The sequence below is a fragment of the Onychomys torridus genome, chromosome 3 (assembly GCF_903995425.1).
Source record: "Onychomys torridus chromosome 3, mOncTor1.1, whole genome shotgun sequence".
NCBI classification, from domain to species: Eukaryota; Metazoa; Chordata; class Mammalia; order Rodentia; family Cricetidae; genus Onychomys; species Onychomys torridus.
The window spans coordinates 136,213,312-136,235,420 of NC_050445.1; the positions used below are offsets into that span (position 1 = coordinate 136,213,312).

Here is a 22,109-nt window from a genome sequence, read left to right on the forward strand (position 1 = left end):
TAATTATCCCAGTAACATGAACTCACTGCACAGAAATGCATCCTGGAAGAGGTAGACTCACACCTCCTAAGCAGCATGTGGAGGAGGTAGAGGTCATTCCTTCAGAAGGCTTTTCAAACGCAGTGTGGGTGGTTGCTTTCTCATAAGGAAGCCTGGATTTGACATCACTTCTCTACTTGCAGAAAGGGGATTGTATTAGGTTCCTCCAAGGAATGGAAATGTCTTCGTATTCACTTATCTACCTAGATATAGATGAAAGGGATTTATTTCATTTACATGTGCAGTGCTGGGAATCAAACCCAAAATCTTGCACCTGCTAAGGTGATGCTTTACCATTGAGCCACATACCTGCTCTAAGGAGATTGGTCATAAGGATTGGTTCATGCTGTTATGGCGGCCAAAAAGTGTTCAGAGGTGCAGGCTGCAGGCTGTAGGCTACAGACGTAGGAGAGCCAATGGTGTCTGTTCTAATCCAACTGTAAGAAAGCACAGAAGGCCCCTTGGAACTTAGCCTTGTACTCTGTTCTGTTCTTCTTTTGGGTGAGCCCATACACATGTAGGAAGGTATCTGATTAATTTGATGTTAATTTCATTTAGAAATGCTCTCCTGGATACACCCACATGTTTGACATCCTTTGGCCCAGTTAAAGCAACTCCACACACACACACACACACACACACACACACACACACACACACACTTATAGGGATGGGAAAAACATGTCTGTCCTTCTGTCTTTCAAAACTTCTACTCAGGAAGGGACACCTGGGGTTAAGGGTGGGATGGGGGATATATCAGTAAGTATTCTGGGATTGCTCAGGTCAAATAATTTTAAGAACGAGGATTTAAAAAAAGAAGCACACACTTTTTTCTTTTTAAATTTTTTCATATTTATGTGGTCCTATGTGATATGTGTGTATGCGTTTACATTTGTGTGGGGATGTTTTGCCTGCATGTATCTGGGTACCATGTGCATGAAGCACCAGTGGAGGCCACAAGAGAACATTGAATCCTCTTGGACTGGAATTACAGACAGTTGTGAGCTGCCATGTGGGTGCTGGGGAGCGAACCCGGGTCCTCTGGGAGAGCAGCCAGTGCTCCTAACTGCTGAGCATCTCTCCAGCCCCCAGCATACATTTCTTACTCTAAAGCCACTGCTGGTCTCCTCAGGCTGCCAAAACAAAACACCACAGACTGGGGAGCTGAAAGGATAGAAACCTCCAAGGTCAAGTGTAGGTAGGGTGTGATTCTCCTGAGGCCCATCTCCTTGGTGTGTACATGGTCTCCTTGCTGGATCTTCACATGGCCCATGGGAGTGTACTAGAGTCTCTCTCCTCTTATAAGGACACTCACTGGTCCTGTTGGATTAGGACCTTATCCTTTTAAAGAAATCTTTACGTGTGTGGATGCTTTGCCTGCATGTGTGCATGTACAGCACATGCATGTGGTGCCTGAGGAGGCCAGGAGAGGGCATCCAAACCTCTGGAATTGGAGTTAAAGATAGTTTTGAGCTGTCATGTGTGTGTTGGGAATTGAACCCTGGTCCTCTGCAAAAGCAGCACATGATCTTGAGAGCTGAGCCATCTCCTCAGCCCTAGGCTCTTCTCTTTAATCTAAAGGACCTGTCTCCAAATACACCCCACTGGGGATTAGGGCTTTAGAAACTGGGGGCAGATGCTAACAATTCCATGAATGACAGTTAACATTCTTTTTATTTCTCTGCAATCAAAAGATTTAGCATTTGTAGTAGAGTCTTGACTTTCTCAAATCCCACAGAGATGAGATGATGTTCAAGGGCATCACCATTATAGAGTGCACTTGAATGCCATCACTGTTACTGGTGTCAACTTTATCCTGTGACATTAAGAGCCTGCTCATAATATACTTAATGGCTTATGAAAAAGATTTGAAAAATTAACTTATTTAGGCACATTCTCTGAGCTCTGGTGGGGCAGGCACTAAGCTGAACAACATAACACAGGTGTTGCAATTTTATAGGAGTGTTGAAACATGTATACTCACACCCTGTAATCCAAAGCATGTAAAATATTAATAAGTAAATGGAAGAAGTGATAGAATAACGCCATAGGAATTTGGAAGAGAAATACATTATGGAGTTAATAATAACCACTCTTTATTGAGTTTGACACAATCTAATTATGAGTCTCCATTTTTACTTATTTATATTTTAATATCTTGGTTTTTCAAGACAGAGTTTCTCTGTGTAATAGCCCTGGCTGTCCTGGTCCTTGCTTTTTAGACCAGGCTGGCCTTGAACTTACCGAGATCTGGTCTGCCTCTGCTTCCAGAGTACTGGAATTAAAGGCATGTGCTACCATCCTCGCTGAGTTTCCATTTTGAAGCTGTTGCATTTTAAGACCATGGCCTGCCTGGGCCCTTCCTCTCTGTGGCATTGTGATGCAGCAGCAGAGCTGCTGTCTCTCCTCAGCACTCTCCATCCATAGTGTGTTACACCCTGGAGGCAACTTATCTGGAGCAGCTGGAGTGGGCAGTGCCAGCTTGGAGGCTGGGTATCAGTGGGAAGTGTGTGTTCAATGCTTTCTCACATGCAAAGATGATTAAAGTATGTATCCTAGCCTCAAGAAACTCATAAATAGGCAAATACATGAATGGTGGGCCAACAGAATAAACCACTAGGTAGGTTTCACCCTGCTGGTTCCTCAGAGCAGATGGGAAGGTGTGTCTTCCTCCGAGGCACATCATCTGGCCACAGCAGCTCCAAATACATCTTGAAGAACTAACTCTTGATTTCCCTCAGTGACTTGTGTGGTGGGCAGCTGCAAGAGAAAAGAGGGAGAGAAGAGAGTATGGTTACATCTTTAAGCATGAAGTGGCCCTTGGTAGGGAAGTCTGTGTTGAGGTCAAGGCATAGGAACCATCCAGTCCCCACCCGCTTGGAGACAGAGGGACACGGAGACAGTTGGAAATGTAGGCCACTAAAGACTAGTGGCTCTTTTTTTTTTTTTTTTTTTCTGGTGGAGCTGAGGATTGAACCCAGGGCCTTGCACTTGCTAGGCAAGCACTCCACCACTGAGCTAAATCCCCAACCCAGAGTAGTGGCTCTTAACAAGGCTAGGCATCCCCATGACCCCACTAGATGGAGGGTGAGAAAATAAATCCCTTGCTCTTCAATGTTGTCTGTGGCCACAAAGAAGAGGTCCTAGTACAAGGCAGAGGCAGTGAGAACCCTGATATGCTGGAGTACAGGAGGTGATATCTGCACATTTGGGGATTAAGTAGGAAGGGATCCTGTAGGAGTGGGTCAGGAGGAGAGATTTAAGAAAGAGAGAACTTAATACAGCACTGAATTCCTGATTCCCATTATGGATTGCTGGCTGTAGATCAGGAGCCCCTTGTAAGCCATCTTATTGAATTCTCCAGGCAGGCGGTGGAGAAGCGGACCGGCTGGTGAGATCCTGCGGGCTCTCCTGAGCGGAGCTGCCTTCCCACAGCACACCAGCCAGTGCTGGCAGCCGGAAGGCTATGAACACTTGGGGGAGAAATGAGCGTTTTGTTTTGAAGTATTTTTCCACTGCTTTCCGGTGCTGATCTCGGAGTGGATGCGGGGTATGTGTGCATACGTGTGTCACGGTCACAGGACTGCTTTCCCGACTCAGCTAGGCGAGGGAGCTCGGCGGCGGCTCCTGGCGTGGGAAGCAGTGGAGCTGGATCAGGGAGCCGCCAGCAGGAGGGGAAATGCCATTGTGACCTCCCAGATCCCTCCCCTCCGCGGGCACTGTGATGCTGCAGGACAACTGCTGGCCCAGCATGTCTGTCTCGGGCCCCCTCCCTCGCAGTATGTCACAACCGCGGAGGCGGCCGTATCTGGAGCAGTTGGGGTGGGCAGGCCCAGCTGGGAGGCGAGCAGGCGAGGAGAGCGGCCACGATGGTGAGACCTTCCCGCCCCAGGCTGGCCAGGGACGCGTGCAGGTGCCCGGGTAGAGGGCCGGGGGACCACGGAGTGGTTGCCGGATTGCTTTGGAGCCACTGGGCTGCAAGTCTCTTGGAGGGGGTGTGGGTCCGTTCAGGATCAAGGGTCATAAACCCGGGGGTGGGAAACATCTAGCTGTCAGGTACCTTTTATTTTGTTGAGAAAGTAGACAGCGGGAGCCACTCACCCATTAAAGGAACCTAAGGTAGATGATTTGCGCTTGCTAATTGAGAGAGGAGGGCGGACCGGCAGAGCCGGGTGGAGAGGTGAGTGAGAATTTGGGGGACCACCACTCGTGGACCAGAGTGAGAAGAAATGGGATGCTGAGGGATTCTGGACAGGTGGTCTGGACCTGTGTGGCTGGCTGGGGGAGTAGATAGAGTCAAGTCTCCAAACCCGCTCAAAAGTGACGGCTGCAGACTGGGGTCATTCGCCACTCTTATAATCTGGCCATCGGCTTGGGTTTGGGACAACTTCAGTTTGAGCTGGGACCCCTGGAGCCAGCCAGCTTGGCAGGAGCCTGCAGCCCGTGCTGGCTCTCGGGACATCGTCTTGAGTTTGGGGCACCCTCGATTCGAGCTTCTCAGGCTCCGTAGGGCGCTGGTGCAGGCTCCTCACCTTTCCCAGCGGTCAAAGTCAGAAAGACTTTGGGACTTTGGGAGGAAGTTTCCCTCCCTAGAGACCTGGGGAGGTCCGCAGTTTAATTTTATTTCCTTTCCTGGATCCGAGGCAGCGACTCCTCACTGATGGCTGTCTCCACTCGCCGCTCCTACCTTTATAGGTAGAGAGACCCCCTCCTGAGCGCCTTGTCAGCTGCGCCAAAAGCCCCTGGGACGTCCAGCTGTCCCGCCCAATGTTGGCCTCAATCACCTTCCCCCGACGCCTGGCAGCTCTAGTGTTTCTGCAGTGAAGTGGGACAGAAAGGTTAGGGTGGCACGGGGGACGGGGCGGGGGGGCGGCGGACGCGCAGAATAAGAGTATCTCACAGACCAAGGTCAGGTTCTCCCAGCGCACTTGCTCGGGTGTCAGTGACAGGGACAGGGCAGCGGCGCCAGAACCTCCCTTCTCTCCTCCCCCTCCCCTCCCCCACTCCTCCTTCCCCCTTCTCCTGTTCCACCCCTCCTCCTCTCTGGCTGTTCATTTGGGAGAGTGCCCAAGACTTTCTGGTTCTGGCTTCCCTGATAGTCCTACCTCTAACCTGTCCATCACGCCTCACTCCCCAGCATGCTCCCAGACACACCTGGGAAGTTGAAGAATGTGAGAACACAGGAGTGGCCAGAGGAAACCACTTCTTCTCAGGTCCCTGGTGTGGGAAATAAGGAGTGCAGAGCTGAAGTTCAGATTTTGGTGCTTGACTACGTAGCTAGCTGTGTGACTTCAGGAAGGTCATTAGACGTCTCTGGACTTGTTTTTCTTTCTCATCTACAAAATGGAGAAGGCTTAGTTCAAATTTCCAAGGCTCCACATACATTTTATTATTTTTAGTTTTTTGTCAAAGAGGAGACAACATGTTACATACATGTTACATATATGAAGAGTAAAAGCTTATTCTATGCATCATCTAACTGCATATTTGCTATGATCAATCACTATTTTTTTCAAGATAGGGTTTCTCTGTGTAGCCCTGTCTGTCCTGGAACTCTTGCAGACCAGGCTGGCCTCAAATTCAGAGACACATTTGCCGGTGCCTCCTGAGTGCTGGGATAAAAGGCATACACTACCACATCCAGAAAAAAAATTAAAATATTTATTATTAGTGTGTTTTCATACACACATGTGTCTGTGTACCAGTGTTCTCCTTTCACATGGAACCTGGCGATCCAAATCAAGTCATCAGGCTTGTTTAGCAAGTGCTTCTACCTGCTGAGGTCTCTGTGGCCCCAGTTCTCAGACTTGCTTTGTTTATTTATTTGGCCACATACTGTAGACCTGATATTGAATATCTACAGTTCCCAGTGCATAGCTACTGCTTTCAAATTTTCAAAGTGCTTTCACATCTATACTTTACTTTTGATCTGAATGTCTACAGACTCGTGAGTAGAGCCTAAAAGATGTTTGGAGAAGGGGGCAAAGACAGTAAACCAACCCTCGGACAAATGCCAATGTGTTCGGAGAGACCTGGGAAACAAACAAAAACAAAACAAAACAACAAAAAAACCGAGTAAAGTTTAGAGGCTTTGAAGACCTAGATGGTCTATGTCTTGAAAAGAGCCCATCGTTTTTTATTGTGACGCCCTGAACTTGGTGTACATCCCTTCTATGCCCAGCACTGTCTTGATGGGCAACATTTCCCATTCACAGAACCTCTTAGTGAATTTTTTTCTTTTTATCTCCTCCCTCCCTATTTTTCATTTAGAGATGGGTCTCATCACGTTGCCCAGGCATCCCTTTAGCTTGTTTCTTTTCCTTCAGCCTCCTGAGCAGCTGGAGACTCTCTCCTTTTTCTTCCCTTTTCTTTTTACATTTTTTTTTTTTTTAAGCTGAGGATCCAACCCAGGGCCTTGCACTTGCTGCTAGGCAAGCGCTCTACCACTGAGCTAAATCCCCAACCTCTTTTTACATTCTTGAGGCCAAGCCTTGTTGTATACTTGGCAACTGTGCTATCTTGGAGCCTTGTCCTCAGACCCCGACTCATTTCTGAAAGACTAGAATGATCAATTTGTAAGCTTTGATCTCAAGAATCCCACCCTTTGAAGAATGTCTCCACTTCCTCCAGTGGGTCAGGATTCAGGCAGCTAGCCTCCATGTCCTCTCTTCCTACATGGGTCATGGAGGTCTTCTTGCAAGGTAAGCAGAATTAGCTTGGCCATTCCCACTTTTGTTGGGTAAGGCATATGTAACCGGTCCCCACATCTTTTCAGTGTGGTCTCTTCAGTTACTGGGCAGGTGGGCATTTTTCTTATGACTTGCTGGCTTGCTTCCCAGGTGCATAGCGTTCCATCCACCAATGTCCTTTAGTGGTTCCACACCAGATATTCAAGTCACACAGCTGATAAGAAGATTTGGGCTTAAACGCACTCTCTAAAGCCTTCCTTCTTAACCATCAGCTCAGTAGGTCAATCCCAGAGCCCAGCATCCCATCTGCTGTCAGTGTTCTTCCAGCAAGCAGCCCCTGGGAATGTGACGATGACACTCACTTTTGGAAAGATAGTATGGAGATTCCAGGCGGGTACCCTAAGCCGGATCCATGTCAGTGGCAGCAGGAACCAGAGAGAGTTTTTATAAAGGTCACAGGGACATGGGGACACCTATGTGACCTTTGAAATACCTTCACACCGTGCCTTCTGTTGCATTGGATGGAAATTGACATCAGATGGTGACAGACATCCCATATACACTTGCAAAAACTGGCAGTTAGAGGAGAGAGCAGTGTGTCTGGGGTGAGGGTGGAGTCACTGCCATGTCTGGTCTCCTCTGCCATCACTCAGCTGTACCACATGGCTGTGCTGTGCAAAAGTAGACTAGCATTGTGATCCAGAGCAGTGTGGGGTTATAGCCATCTCTCCCTTCCCGTCACCAAGGGAAGGCTTCCCTCCTAGCTATGTGGGTACCTGCTCCTGAGTCATGCCGGGGAGAAGCTGTTGAGTGAGTCTTGGTAGACATCTTTTAGGCTCAGTTCAAGTTAGTGCACAGCTGAGGGAAGAGTGGGGACATTAATGCTCTTGCCAAGTGTTTGCTGGGTGTCCTTGCTGAGGGGGCTTCAAGGTGACCTTGATGACTCCTAGGCTCCTAGGATGAAAAGGTAACTTTGAGGAGGAACTGGATGTGACCAGGTCAGTGATTGGGCAGAATTGGAAAATGGGGTATTATTGTTTGAGGAAGGAAGTGGACCAACTGTTCACTTTTTCCTGGACTACTGGAGAGCTGACAAGGCTGTGGCCTTTGTGGTGGGTGTTTCCTGTCTGCCAAAGATCGTGGAAAAGTGCAGTGTGCACCACATCGAAACCTGAGCTCTAGCCTGTCCTGTCTCAATGCCAGCTAGAGCCCAGGGACCTTTGCCATCAGAGGGTCTCTTGAGCCAGACTCTGCTTACCAAGCACCCCTACCTCTTGTCTCTCATCAGCACCATTGCCGCCTACGTCGTCATCTGAGTCCCTCTCCCGAGCGGCCTCCTCTCTCAGATGCTCATTTAGGTCAGCTCTTCCGGCTCCTGCTCATTTGCTGCCTTTTGTCTCTCGCCGTGATCGCAAGCGCACCCTAATTGAAGGGTCTGAGCAGAGATAACTCAATCTTCCATGAGTCACCTTTGTTCTTGCTTTAATTATCATCCCCTTTGAACACTGTGAATCTACTTTTCGCTTGCCAGCTTTGTGACCTAGGTCCTAAAATATATGTAATTTTTTTTTTTTACTCCAGCCCAACAACTAGAAATAATCCTGTGATAACAGGCTTCCTGAGAGCAGTGGCATGGCAACCGAACACACAGGTGGCCAGGGGACAATGGACCAATCCTAGTCCTTCACACAGTTTGTGATGCTGGTCTGAGTCACTGACTTTCCTAGAGAAATACTCCACTGTTAATTTTTTTTTTTTTTTTTTTTGGTGAAAACTTGAACTGACTTTTTTTTTTTTTTTTTTTTTTTAAAGTCCATGCTTGAAATTCCTCTACCATACTGAGCTGTGTCCACTGTGTCCTCAAAATGATGTTGAAAGATTCAAAACACTCTTCCACTGAGGAGAGTACATAGCTTTTGTTTCTGAGAACAAAGCAAAAGGGATGGACAATAGAGGGCTGGGGGTGGAAGGAGGGAGGAGGGGGGGGTCTGTGGATAGCATGTGGAATGAGTAGAAAATTTCTTAATAAAGAAAAATGAAGAAAAAAGGGACGGACAATACTGACATAGAGGAAATATATTAAATAGGATCGACGCAAGGAAGGGTTTCTTGCAGTAGGCTCTGAAAGGTTGCAGAGTTCTAGAATATTATTTTCTGTGACATCTGCTGTCCATGGAGGATGGGCAGAGGGGACACAGCTGTCCCACCCACTCTGCCCTTCACGAGTTCATGCTCCATATAAACTGGCAGTTGTGGGACATGTCCTGAATTTTCCTGTCTCTTGTTCACTATTCCTAAGTGCACCTAAACATACCCCCAGGCCTGTCTATCAGGGACCTGTCCATTTTCCTTCTTCAGCAGACCCAAGTCAGTTGTGGGTCTGAGCTGCGCCTGTGTTCTTAGACTCCGCCCGCTCTTCACGTTAAACAGTCTGTAAAGCGACGGAGGGTTCTTGTTCTGCTCATCTCTGCTAGGTCCAAGCTCTGTGCTTAGTGCTGGAGATTCAGTTGCTTGCTCTTAGAGTTTAGTTTCTGTATCAGGAAAAGGCAGACACTCTAAGAAGCAACCATCACGGCTGAGCCTTGTGTGATAAACAGAAAGACAATCATGAGCAAGCCCAGCAGGGACCCTAGGATGGGCTGTGGTTATCCTTACTTCCTGCCAGTAGGGAGTGACATTTAACTGAAGTCCTGAAAAATGGCATCAGCACACTGCTGTTTAGAACCTTCTTGCATTTGACAGTGCTCATCATGTTGGGATGAACTTTTTATAGGTGGTGTTGGACATATCAGGTCTATTGAGGGATGTCACTTTTTTCAAGAGGGATGTATGTATACATCTGTCTCCCCCCTCCCCACTGGATTGTTGAGTTCATGGGCTCTGGAAACATACAGAGCTTTCCCTTATAGGGTCCCAGCAGAACAGAGCTCCACAGGCCCAGATTCAAAATAGAATCAAGAGGGGGAGGGGACAGGAACTTTGGCTACCAAGGGGAACCTGAGATATGAGTTTGGAGCAACATATGACTGAAATATCCTTGCTAACTCAGCTTACCTTGCCCCCCATCCCTGGCTGTACAGCTTATCCTGAGGAACAGCCTCCTGGTAGTGGCAGAGGAAGATGACTCATTTAAAAAGAGATGATTCCTGTTATTCTCCCAGCATTTCTGTGCAGAGAGCATTTCCTGTTAGAAATTTTGCATGGCTAGCTTGGTATTGATGTCCATTACCAGGCTTGTACTGAGGTAGACTTAGGGGACCACACCCCAAGGCCCTGGAAATTCAGAGTAAGGGTGAGTCAGGAGGTGGCAGGGTGCAAAAGACAGAGCTCAGGGTTGACTCATAAGCCCTGGGTTCTAGGCCAGGGTTTTACTGCTGTGAATCTTCAGTCTAACCTTTTTCTTTCTGTGCCTCAGTTTTACCTACCCGCGATGGAGAAGGAATCATTGAGTGATCCATGGGGCCAGCCCATCCATGTGCTGAGTGTTCAGAGCTTACATCTCATCCTCAGCATGGCACATGGATGACCTTTCATGGCTGTGAGGATTCGCTTCCCAAGGGTGTCACACTGGTCTCCCATGCTCATCTGTGTGGAACTTCAGGGGTGGCTGAGCAGACAGTGTAGAGACCCCCGCCCCCCCCTCCCCGCCAGCTTCTGCCAGGGTAACAGATCCTGAGGTTATCTACTTATTGGCTGGGTCGTCCCTGTCGGTTCTGGGTCTGAGGTAAAGAAGCACAGGGCAGAAGCAAGTGACAAGTCACGTGCTTGATGGCTAAGGAGCAAAAGAGAAAAAGAGGAGAGACTAGGGCTCCACAGTCCCACGAGGGTATGCCCCTGAGACCCACAGTCCCACGAGGGTATGCCCCTGAGACCCGAAACATGTACTGCTAGGCTCCACCCCTTAGCCTCCCCCACTTCCTGACAGTGCCAGAGGCTGTGGGTCAGGCCTCAACATGTGCACCTTTGGAAGGACATTCCGGATGCAAATTAGTACCCCACCATGAGCAAAGCGTCCCATGGAATTCTGAGGGTGTTCATAGACCACAGGGTTCCCAGAAACTTCATCTGAATTATAATTTTACCGCATCTGAACTCTAACCTTTGCACCCCAATCTCCTGCCTCTCTAAGTTTGAACTTCCAGTGCCTTGGGTAGATGGTGGCTGCATTTAGCTCAGTGCAAGCCTGGTAGTGGACATCAGCACCAAGCTAGCCATGCAAAATCCCCAACAGGAAACAGAGACCAAGCCCAGGACCTTGCCTGTGCTAGGCAAGCTCCCCACGTAACTTTGAAATTTTTGCTTGCTCTCACAGGGTGGGCCCTTAGGAAGTATCAGTTGAGTAAGTGGCTATGTGGAATGAGAAAAACCAGGGCAACATGAATGCTGTCTCTGTTCTGACTCCTACTTTTCATCTATTTGTTTTACATTGCTATTAACATCTTGATTTTTACTACAAAAACTTTAAACCTCCAGAAAAGTAGGTGAGTATAATGCCACCCATATGTTTATTGCTTAGGTGTAATAATTATCATTTAAGGTCATATCTATTTATCTCCTGTGTTTATTCATGGGTTTTAAAAGCTGGGAGTGTAGATCACTTGCCTAACATTTGAAGGCCCTGGGTTTGATCTCCAATACTGTTTAAAATTAAAAAAAAAATAGTACTTTAAGTACAGATATGATATTTTATTGCTAGGTGCTTCAGATATAATTCTAGACACTAAAAGCATTTTCATACTTAACCTCATTTTTATCATACTTAATAACTAAAATTAATGACTTTCTATTTTGATTTGTTCAAGTTATAATTCAGAGTCTGCATGGTCCATGGAGCTGTTCTGCTTCTAACATGGTTTTGGTATGGCACAGTTCCTGCCCCCAGCTCTTACTTCTCATGAATTGAGAGAGAGTGTGGCTCAGTGGTGGACTGCCTGCCTGGATTGCTGGGGTGAGGGGGAGAGTATGTAAGGAGGAGGAGGAGGAGGAGGAGGAGGAGGAGGAGGAGGAAGAGAGAATATGTCAGGAGGAGGAGGAGAGAGAATATGTAAGGAGGAGGAGGAGGAGAGAATAAGGAGGAGGAGAGAGAATATGTAAGGAGGAGGAGGAGAGAATATGTAAGGAGGAGGAGGAGAGAATATGTAAGGAGGAGGAGGAGAGAGAATATGTCAGGAGGAGGAGGAGAGAGAATATGTAATGAGGAGGAGGAGGAGAGAGAATATGTCAGGAGGAGGAGGAGGAGAGAGAATATGTAAGAAGGAGGAGGAGAGAATAAGGAGGAGGAGAGAGAATATGTAAGGAGGAGGAGGAGAGAGAATATGTCAGGAGGAGGAGGAGAGAATATGTCAGGAGGAGGAGGAGAGAGAATATGTAAGGAGGAGGAGGAGGAGAGAATAAGGAGGAGGAGAGAGAATATGTCAGGAGGAGGAGGAGAGAGAATATGTAAGGAGGAGGAGGAGGAGGAGAGAATAAGGAGGAGGAGAGAGAATATGTAAGGAGGAGGAGGAGAGAGAATATGTAAGGAGGAGGAGGAGGAGGAGAGAATAAGGAGGAGGAGAGAGAATATGTAAGGAGGAGGAGGAGGAGAGAATAAGGAGGAGGAGAGAGAATATGTAAGGAGGAGGAGGAGGAGAGAATAAGGAGGAGGAGAGAGAATATGTAAGGAGGAGGAGGAGGAGAGAATAAGGAGGAGGAGAGAGAATATGTAAGGAGGAGGAGGAGAGAGAATATGTAAGGAGGAGGAGGAGAGGATATGTAAGGAGGAGGAGGAGGAGAGAATAAGGAGGAGGAGAGAGAATATGTAAGGAGGAGGAGGGGAGAGAATATGTAAGGAGGAGGAGGAGAGGATATGTAAGGAGGAGGAGGAGGAGAGAGAATATGTAAGGAGGAGGAGAGAGAATATGTAAGGAGGAGGAGGAGAGAGAATATGTAAGGAGGAGGAGGAGAGAGAATATGTAAGGAGGAGGAGGAGAGGATATGTAAGGAGGAGGAGGAGGAGAGAGAATATGTAAGGAGGAGGAGGAGAGAATATGTAAGGAGGAGGAGAGGATATGTAAGGAGGAGGAGGAGAGGATATGTAAGGAGGAGGAGGAGGAGAGAGAATATGTAAGGAGGAGGAGAGAGAATATGTAAGGAGGAGGAGGAGAGAGAATATGTAAGGAGGAGGAGGAGAGGATATGTAAGGAGGAGGAGGAGGAGAGAGAATATGTAAGAAGGAGGAGGAGAGAGAATATGTAAGGAGGAGGAGGAGAGGATATGTAAGGAGGAGGAGGAGGAGAGAGAATATGTAAGGAGGAGGAGGAGAGAATCGTAAGGAGGAAGGGCACTATTGCTCCATCGTCCGCTCTTAGGTGTTTAGTGGCCATGATACTGTTAAGTGAAAGACCTCTCTGGGGTAGAGTGAAAAGGACCAGCTTGAGCAGGGACACATGCGTTTTTCTCAGGATGTTTTCTTTTCTTTTCTCTTTTGGTTTTTACTCCGAGAAGGGAGAGAGGAGGGAAGGGCTGAGAGAGTCTCTCTGTAAAGATATTTATTCATTCATATAAGATCGAGGAGGGCATCAAAGAGACCAAAAACATTGGATCGTGTGTTGGTGGCTACAGGTCACTCTGCTTGTCTTCCCGTGAATTTCTTTTCCTTCCTTCAGCAATCCTCATCTTCCCTGGAAAGGCCTAGAGTGTCCCAGAAGGGAGTCAGCAGACTGGAAACCATACAGCACCCTCAATAGCTGTGGGTGGTTGGCTGGTGATACGAAGGGGCAAAGGTCAGAAAGCTGAAGTGTGGGGCCATAGATGAGTCTGTAGTTTGGAGGAGATGATGAGCATCAGGTTCCATGGGGGCCTGCCCGGTATTCCCACAGTGTCAGGTGCCTTCCTGAGAAGCCACGGCTTCTTGCTGAATGTGTGCTGTAGTTTTGTGTCATTAATGACAAGCTCAGTGTGGGACCGTTGCTCAACGTTGTAGGGTGTGCTTCCTCAGTCCTAAGATGGAAGTAGAAAACAGCCCCACAACAATGGGGGTAAGAAGTGGGGCCTGCCAGCTCTGACTCTCCACCTGCTGCCAGCAGTGGGGGAGGAGTTAGAAGGTCATGAAGACAAAGGTAAAGCCAATGGCAGTCATGGCCAAATGCTTGTTTTCAGATGAGGAGAGGTTAAGTGACTCAGCCAAGGTGTCACAACACAGCAAATGAATTGAGATGGCTAGCTGTGAACCGTGGGTGTGGGTAAGCCGTGAGCGAAGCCTTTCACTGGGCATTGGGAAGTACTGCTGGGCTGTAGTCTGCAGTCTGTGCTCCATGTTGGCGGCTTTGGATGCCTGCACACTTTCCTTCTAGTGGCAGGGGCTAGCAGAGTGGTGGGGAGGGGAGGGAGTCAGCTGCAAAACCAAACCAGAGCAACCGGTCTGAAATCTCTGGCCCTTGGAGACATCAGGGCTACCGCCCTATTCCTCTGCCTGGAGGGGCTTCTGCGTTCCCGTTCCGAGGAGTCTGAACTGCGATTGGACCCTGCTTGTTTCTTTGACCAGCCATGCTCTCTGGAGGCTCTGCTCCTGGCTTGGTTACCCAGAGCTGGAAAGTGCCACATCAGGTCATGGATAAGAATAGAAGCTACAGATCAGGCACATGCTTCCCTGCTGGGCTCTGGCAGGGATCACAGAACAGAGTCACCTTATGTGGGCCACTGCTTCCCCACAGGCTGGGAAGGGGTGAAGGATGGATCTGTTTTCCCAGGAAATCTGCTTGGAAGGGATCTCAACACACACAGACACAGACACACACACACACACACACACACACACACACACACAGACACAGACACACACACACAGACACACACATAGACACACACACAGACACACACAGACAAACACACACAGACACATACACATACACACAGACACACAGACACACACATAGACACACACACACACACACACACACACATAGACACACACATAGACACACACACACACACACATAGACACACACATAGACACACACACAGACACACAGACACAGACACACACACACACACACCCATGCACGCACACACATACCTTACTCAATCAATAGATTGAGCAGTTAAAACAGAGGGGCACTCCAAGGTGACTTTTACTTAATACTTGGCCTGACCTAAGCAACGAGGTTGTTAATGGAGGCTCCAAAAATGTTTCTAATTTCTCAGCATTCAGGAAGAGCCTAGCTTGGCCTTGATGGTATAAAATCATTTATTATTTCCACATTTATAGCCATAACACTGACTGTGTCTATGGTGGCTGCCCTGTGGTAGTCCCGGGTTCTGTATGCACACCCATGGGTGTGATGTTCCAGAAGGTCAGTGTTTAGGAATTAAGGTGAATGCCGGCACCATGTGTGGTAAGGCTAAGGTTAGTCCACTGCTGCCTTTGACTTCTTTGTATCTTGTGGCAGATGTAGTGGTGCCTGGCATCTGGAACCCCAGACACATCCTGGTTGTGGGGTGGTGTGGCTGCTCGTTGAATGTGGGGAAGAGAGAGCCTTTAGATGTGGGGCCTCAGCCTATGGCCAGGGACTTGGGTTCTCTGACTTGGATGTACCCTGTTTCCACAGCGCGAATGCATATCAGTCCACGTGGGTCAAGCTGGAGTTCAGATTGGCAACGCCTGCTGGGAACTCTTCTGCTTAGAACATGGCATCCAGGCAGATGGAACCTTTGGCACTCAGGCCAGCAAGGTCAACGATGACGACTCCTTCACCACCTTTTTCAGTGAGACTGGCAATGGGAAGCATGTGCCCCGGGCGGTCATGGTCGACCTGGAACCTACTGTAGTAGGTGAGTACTGGCCAAGAGCTCTCTACTACAACAGCAAAGTAACAGGGTTTTCGGCTTAGGAGAATGAAATGAGTTGAAAGGTGTGAGTGAGGCAGCTAGAGCTCACCCTCCACGTGACTTCCCTCAGCCCCTTAGGGATTCTGTAATAGGGGTCAAAAGGATCTCTGCTACTCTGTGCAGAACAAAATACTTCTTTAACCTGCTGAGATAGGTAGGGATGGCCGAGATTGTTAGCTTTAGGAACTATTAGACACCTCTCAGCTAGGTGGTGGTGGTGGTGGTGGTGGTGGTGGCACACGCCTTTAATCCCAGCACTCGAGAGGCAGAGGCAGGCGGATCTCTGTTGAGTTCGAGGCCAGCCTGGTCTACAGAGTGAGTTCCAGGACAGCCAGGGCTACACAAAGTAACTCTGTCTCTAAAAAGAAACCTCTCCAACAGTCCATTTCCTAATGTCTAGGTTTCTGACTATAGCTGTAGTTGGGCCTCGGGAATGGTCTAACCTGGTCACACTTCACACTCACAAGCAGAAGTGTTGCATTTACAGAACACTGCTTCTGATTTAGAAACACACAGTGGATTCCGGCTTTCTCGGGACGAGGTTCCTTGTGTGCCTTGGAGGATCCAGATCCAGGCGGAGAGAAGGAGAGGAGAGGAAATGGCTTTGGGGTTTGATAAGTGGGGTCTGCTCTTCCAAATCTCCTCCTCCACTCTGGTTTGGCTCAGGGGCCCAGGCCTAGTGCCCTTGTTACTCAGGATCTCTCAGTCATTTACAGACTTGTTCTAGGGTAGACTGGCTTCCCTGCAGTGGAGTCTCATACTCAGATGAGTGTGATAGAGTGTCTCTCCTGGGAACTGGGATCTGAAGGTCCTGTCTCTTGACAGATGAGGTGCGGGCAGGAACCTACCGCCATCTCTTCCATCCTGAGCAGCTGATCACGGGGAAGGAGGATGCTGCTAACAATTACGCCCGCGGGCACTATACAGTAGGCAAGGAGAGTATCGACCTGGTGCTGGACCGCATCCGTAAGCTGGTAAGCACACCAGGGCAGGGCAGAGCATGCCTGCCATGTGTGGACTCAGGTGGGATAGAGGCATGTGCCAGCTGGCTGCAGGTATAGCTCCTAGAGTTCTTGGGGATTTTCGTTTATATTTGTTGGTGCTGAGGATCAAATCCAGGGCCTTATCATGTCAGGCATATGTTGTTTTACTGGCTGTGCCCCTAGGCCTCTGCTCATGTTTCAGAAGGAACATTCACAGGGATAATATACCTCCCTCTGCCTGGGTATTCTGGCCTACCCTATAGACCGAGGTTAAAGTTAGAAACATGGGTTAGTAAAGCATTGGTTTGGAAGAATCGAGGAAGAGATTTGTTTACACATTTGAGTACTTATATACACATTGTAAGTTCTAATTACACACCTTTGCTTGCTCTCTAATAAACAAACAAGGGAGGTATTTCCTTTGAAACAGATACAGGAGTTTTGGCCTGGGGCAGCTAGTGTCTAAAGTTGGGTCACATTAGTTAAGTGTGCTAGAGAGTGCGGAGTTAGGATTTGAATCAGACTGGCTTGGCTGCAAAGGTGCATTGGGTTACATCACTTTGTCTTTTTAAGCTCTCATATCCATGTGATGGAAAACAAATTGACAGACTTGTGATGCCCAAAAGCTCAGAACCACTGGATGGAATGATCATAGCTCACATCCTCTGGGAAAATTCTGTGAGTCTGTGAATTCTCATAGTTCTGCCCTGCAGGAGTCAACATGGAGTGCTTCCTATATGCCAGGTGCTTGCTGAGAGCATGATGCCATCTCATTAACCATCACAGAACCTTCCAAGATGAAGATGTAGCTAAGGGGGAGGAGGCCTTTGGAAAGGTTAATGACTGGCTGAAGTCTTTACAAGTTGGGAATTCATGGACGTGTTGCTTGTCTTGGTGTGGTCATTCCATAGTGCACACAAAAGCTGCAGCAGCACACTGTGACCCATAAATATACACAGCTGTGGTTTGTCAACCTACAAACATTTTTAATCTTAAAATTTCAAAATCTTAAAAGAAAAAAAAAAACAACAACAACCCATAGCTCCTTTTATGTATCTTAGACTGATACCCTGAGTCCTTCCCAAGTTTGAGACCTACAGGTCAGCCATGCTCATAAAATCTCATGTCAAGGACAGGGGTAGCAGGCAAGGTTCGAGCTCTCAGAAGGCAAGGCCAACTGCTGTGGCAGCTCTGAGACTTTCTGCTCCTACTTTGGCCAGTTCTGAGTCAGAGCCTTATGTATGCATGTGCAGTTTGCCAGTCTAGACACTAGCCACTCCTCCCAAGATCAAAACAACTTCTTTTCTTTTTGGTTTTTTCGAGACAGGGTTTCTCTGTGTAGTTTTGGTGCCTGTCCCAGATCTCGCTCTGTAGACCAGGCTGGTCTCGAACTCACAGAGATCCGCCTGGCTCTGCCTCCGAGTGCTGGGATTAAAGGCGTGCGCCACTGCCACCCGGCTCAAAACAACCTCTTTTGTGTCTTATTCCTTTATAGGCTATTCTGATTTTACTGACATAAAAATATTGAGGATGGGGGATGGCAGATAGTGGGAATTTGTCTGGATTTGTCTCCATGTGGGGTCTCAGCACTCTTCTGATTTCTCCTTGTTTCTGGCTCTCCCCAGACAGATGCCTGTTCTGGCTTGCAAGGCTTCCTCATCTTCCACAGCTTTGGAGGAGGCACAGGCTCTGGCTTTACTTCTCTGCTGATGGAACGCCTTTCCCTTGACTATGGCAAGAAGTCCAAGCTAGAATTTGCCATCTACCCGGCACCACAGGTCTCCACAGCAGTGGTGGAGCCCTACAACTCCATCCTGACGACCCACACCACCCTGGAACACTCAGACTGTGCTTTCATGGTGGATAACGAAGCTATCTATGACATCTGCCGCAGGAACCTGGACATTGAGCGCCCCACCTATACCAACCTCAACCGCCTCATCAGCCAGATTGTGTCCTCAATCACTGCCTCTCTCCGCTTTGATGGAGCCCTCAATGTGGACCTCACGGAGTTCCAAACCAACTTGGTACCCTATCCCCGAATCCACTTCCCACTGGTCACTTATGCACCCATCATTTCTGCTGAGAAAGCCTACCATGAGCAGCTGTCTGTGGCAGAGATAACCAGCTCCTGCTTTGAGCCCAACAGCCAGATGGTGAAGTGTGACCCACGTCATGGCAAATATATGGCTTGCTGCATGCTCTATCGTGGTGATGTGGTACCCAAGGATGTGAATGTTGCCATTGCTGCCATCAAGACCAAGAGAACCATCCAGTTTGTTGACTGGTGTCCCACAGGCTTCAAGGTGAGGACTGATGACTTGGGGTGGAAAGGTGCTGAGAGTGGAGAGGATGAATCTTGGGGGCTTCTGGTCTTTATGATGATGCCAGGAGATGACGTAAACCAATGCAACATTACCTTCGTTCAACTTTGACTGAGACATTCAGCTGTTGAAGGCTGGTCTGCGTAAGCCACTTTAGAAAGTGTATGAGTTTGCTGTTATTTAAGATTTGTTAACCATCTTTGGCTTTTTTTTTTTTTTTTTAAACTGAGGGACCTGAACCACAATGCCTTGTGGACTTACAATTCATCTCAATTTGTTTAAAAGACAGTTCAATGGATAGTTTACCCTTCTAGGTATTAATTTTAGAGATAACTAAGTGATTCAAATTGCTGGAGAGGCATAATTCTGTCTTCTAACAGAAGAGGCGTTTTCCTAAAAAGTTAACTATTTACCCTGTAAACCTTATTCAGCTTAGAGTGACATCCAGGGAGTCTTCTTGTGACTGAACCCTGTTTGTCATGAACTCTCACTTTCTGCCTTCCTTTTAGCTGTGCTGTTCCTGCAGGGCAGGGGCACACGGTCTTCCTGCTTCCTGCTCCGCTCCTTGTGGCACACATCATCTTTCCTTCCTAGACACCATCTATTTTGATGTGTTAGTTTGGTCATTCTGGCCAAAGCAGTCAAGGTCATCCAAAAAACCAGCGCTCTCTCCTTTTTAATTGAAATAACAACATAAGCTAATAAGGGAGTTAATGGCAAAGAAGGAGAAATAAAGGATGCCCCCTCCTTTATTTTAAGCTTGCTCTGAGGTCCCATATAGAAAGATGAGTAAGATGGCATTAGCATTGCTAGTTGCTTTTCAGAAAAGCGCACACAGGCAGAATGCATGTTGCCAGGCCTCACTGCTCGCCATTCTCCCCAGGGGTAGTTGTCCCTACTTTGACTTAGGTCTGCAATGTCACTGGTGGAAAGTCAGAGCTACACCAGCAAGATACATGAAATGCAACATGTATATCTCTTTCACACCTGTGGCCTGCTGCTTGTTCAGCGGCTGTGTGTCCTAGTGCCTGGCACTGTCTGAAGGCGTATGCTTGAAAGCAATGAATCCAAGGCGTTGGCGACTTAAGCATGATGGCCCTGTGATGCATGTTAGTTTTGGGCAGTACCATGGTTCTCTGTGTCCTACCTATGACACCACAGTTGGTCATCTTGAAGCCTTTCAGTTTCCTGTAATCCTTGGTCTCCTTGGGTTTGGGGCCTCTGTGGGGAGATTTCTAGGGTAGAAGGCCCAGTGGGAAGCCACCCCTCCCAGTGTGCTAGCAGATCTTGGGAGGTTGGCGTGGCTTGCTTGTGTGTGACCTTTGACTTCTGTGGTTGCTGTTTCCGCTTTTCTTCTATGAACCCTGTTTACCAGAGACCCAGCTTTGTGAGTAGTAACACAGTCTCCAAGGACCTCTTTAATTTATTGCTCTTGAGTCTCCCTGTGACCTCTTAAACAGCTATTCACCCTCACAGAGAAACTTCCCTAAATTTATTGCAAAAAAAACTAAGACAAGCATCAGATAAATATCTAGAAAATAATAAGCTTTATGATAATAATGTCAGTTCTAGCAGTTGATCTGCCTATGACTGGGGAGGCATTTCCTGCCCCCTGCTCCTGAGATAAACATTTGAGGTGTCTCCATTCAAGTCACAACTTCATTTACTACATCCATCAACTTAATATTTCCTCTTTATCAGCCTGTCCTCTGTTTCTCCTCCAGCCTGTAGTTCCTAAGCCCCTGTGATCCTCCTGCCTCAGACTCCATGGTAATGAAATTACAGGCATGCACCACCACGCCCCTCCCTTTTGCTTTTATTTTATCCCAGCATACACCCTTCTCATTGGCCATGTTCCCAGTTTCTTTCTCCTGCTCCATCATGCCCTTCCACCCTACACCCATGCCTGGGTCTCGCCAACATAGCTTATTCCCAACAGACTGCCCAATTTTGTCTTTGGCCAACTTGTATGTCATGCTGTTGCCTGTCTTCTTCTCTGTTCACCAGGTGGGCATCAACTACCAGCCACCCACTGTTGTGCCAGGAGGGGACTTGGCTAAAGTCCAGCGAGCCGTGTGCATGCTGAGCAACACCACAGCAATTGCAGAGGCCTGGGCCCGCCTGGACCATAAGTTTGATCTCATGTACGCCAAGCGGGCCTTTGTACATTGGTATGTTGGAGAGGGAATGGAGGAAGGAGAATTTTCCGAGGCCAGGGAGGACCTGGCTGCCCTGGAGAAGGATTATGAAGAAGTGGGGACTGATTCATTTGAAGAGGAAAATGAGGGGGAGGAATTTTAAATATACACCTGCCCCATGACTGCGTCTCTCTCTTTGTGTTGCTCTGCTCAGCGTTTGGGTTCATCTCCTAGCAATGTTCTTAGACAGACAGACAGGCAGGCAGGCAGGCAGGCAGATCAGCAGTTGTGCCTGCTCACTCCCCGTTTCTCCTCTTAGTATGCTGTGCTCACTGCTCTATGGGAAAGAGAAAGTGACAGGCTGGCCTCTCAGCCCCAGCCTTAGGAGCAGGGCTCCTGACTCCCGAGCTCCAGCAATGACGACGTGACCAGCCACATGAGTACTGAGCACACAGGGAAGAACCCTCCCTGGAATGAGAATAGCTTCATTCCTAAAGAACGAAAGTGAAGGTGAGCAAGTCACAAGCACAGGGTGGCGTGAGGAGACACATAGGAGTCTTTATCCTGGCTTAGGCTGGTCACCCCAAGACGGGCTGCTGCTGGAGGAATGGGGGAACACTAGGAAAATCCCACTCTCAGAAGATGCGTGGAGAGAGCAAACAGAAGCTCGTGAAAATGGATCTGTAGCACAGCCCTGACCTCATCTGGATCGATCACGTCCATCCATCAGGTGTTTGAGTAACCACATCCCTTTTCCCCTCGGGTGTATCCTAAGACCCTCATTAGGTGTTGACAACCATCAAGAGTCCTGACCCTGTGTGTATGTATGTTTGTGTGTGGTGTGTTTTTCCACATTTACATTGTAAAATATAATTTACATAGCAGCACAGTGAGAGGTTAACGGTCACCATCAACGAAAAAACACAGTAATAAAACTTATGCACGGACTTGGGGTGTAGTTCCACGGTGAGCAGGTGCTTAGCTGTGTGAAACCCTGGGTTTGTTTTCTGCCACTGTACCCAGACAGACAAGCAGCAGATGTGCCCTCGCTCCTGTTTTCTCACCGGAGGA

The 22,109-nt window shown here is 48.1% G+C and overlaps 1 protein-coding gene across 3 annotated transcripts; it reads left to right on the top strand.

Moving 5' to 3' along the window:
• The first annotated feature begins 3,405 nt into the window (after positions 1-3,405).
• On the top strand, positions 3,406-21,220 carry Tuba8 (tubulin alpha 8). 3 transcript variants are annotated; one of them, XM_036181556.1, is made up of 5 exons: positions 3,406-3,589; positions 15,314-15,536; positions 16,419-16,567; positions 18,202-18,882; positions 20,908-21,220. In XM_036181556.1, exons 2-5 carry the CDS (start codon positions 15,509-15,511, stop codon positions 21,199-21,201), a joined length of 1,152 nt encoding a protein of 383 aa, XP_036037449.1. In that variant the 5' UTR covers positions 3,406-3,589; positions 15,314-15,508; the 3' UTR covers positions 21,202-21,220. The 3 variants fall into 3 exon arrangements, with proteins under 3 accessions (XP_036037449.1, XP_036037448.1, XP_036037450.1); XM_036181555.1 differs by lacking the exon at positions 3,406-3,589 and adding an exon at positions 3,641-3,911; XM_036181557.1 differs by lacking the exon at positions 3,406-3,589 and adding an exon at positions 3,769-3,818.
• The last annotated feature ends 889 nt before the right edge of the window (positions 21,221-22,109 follow it).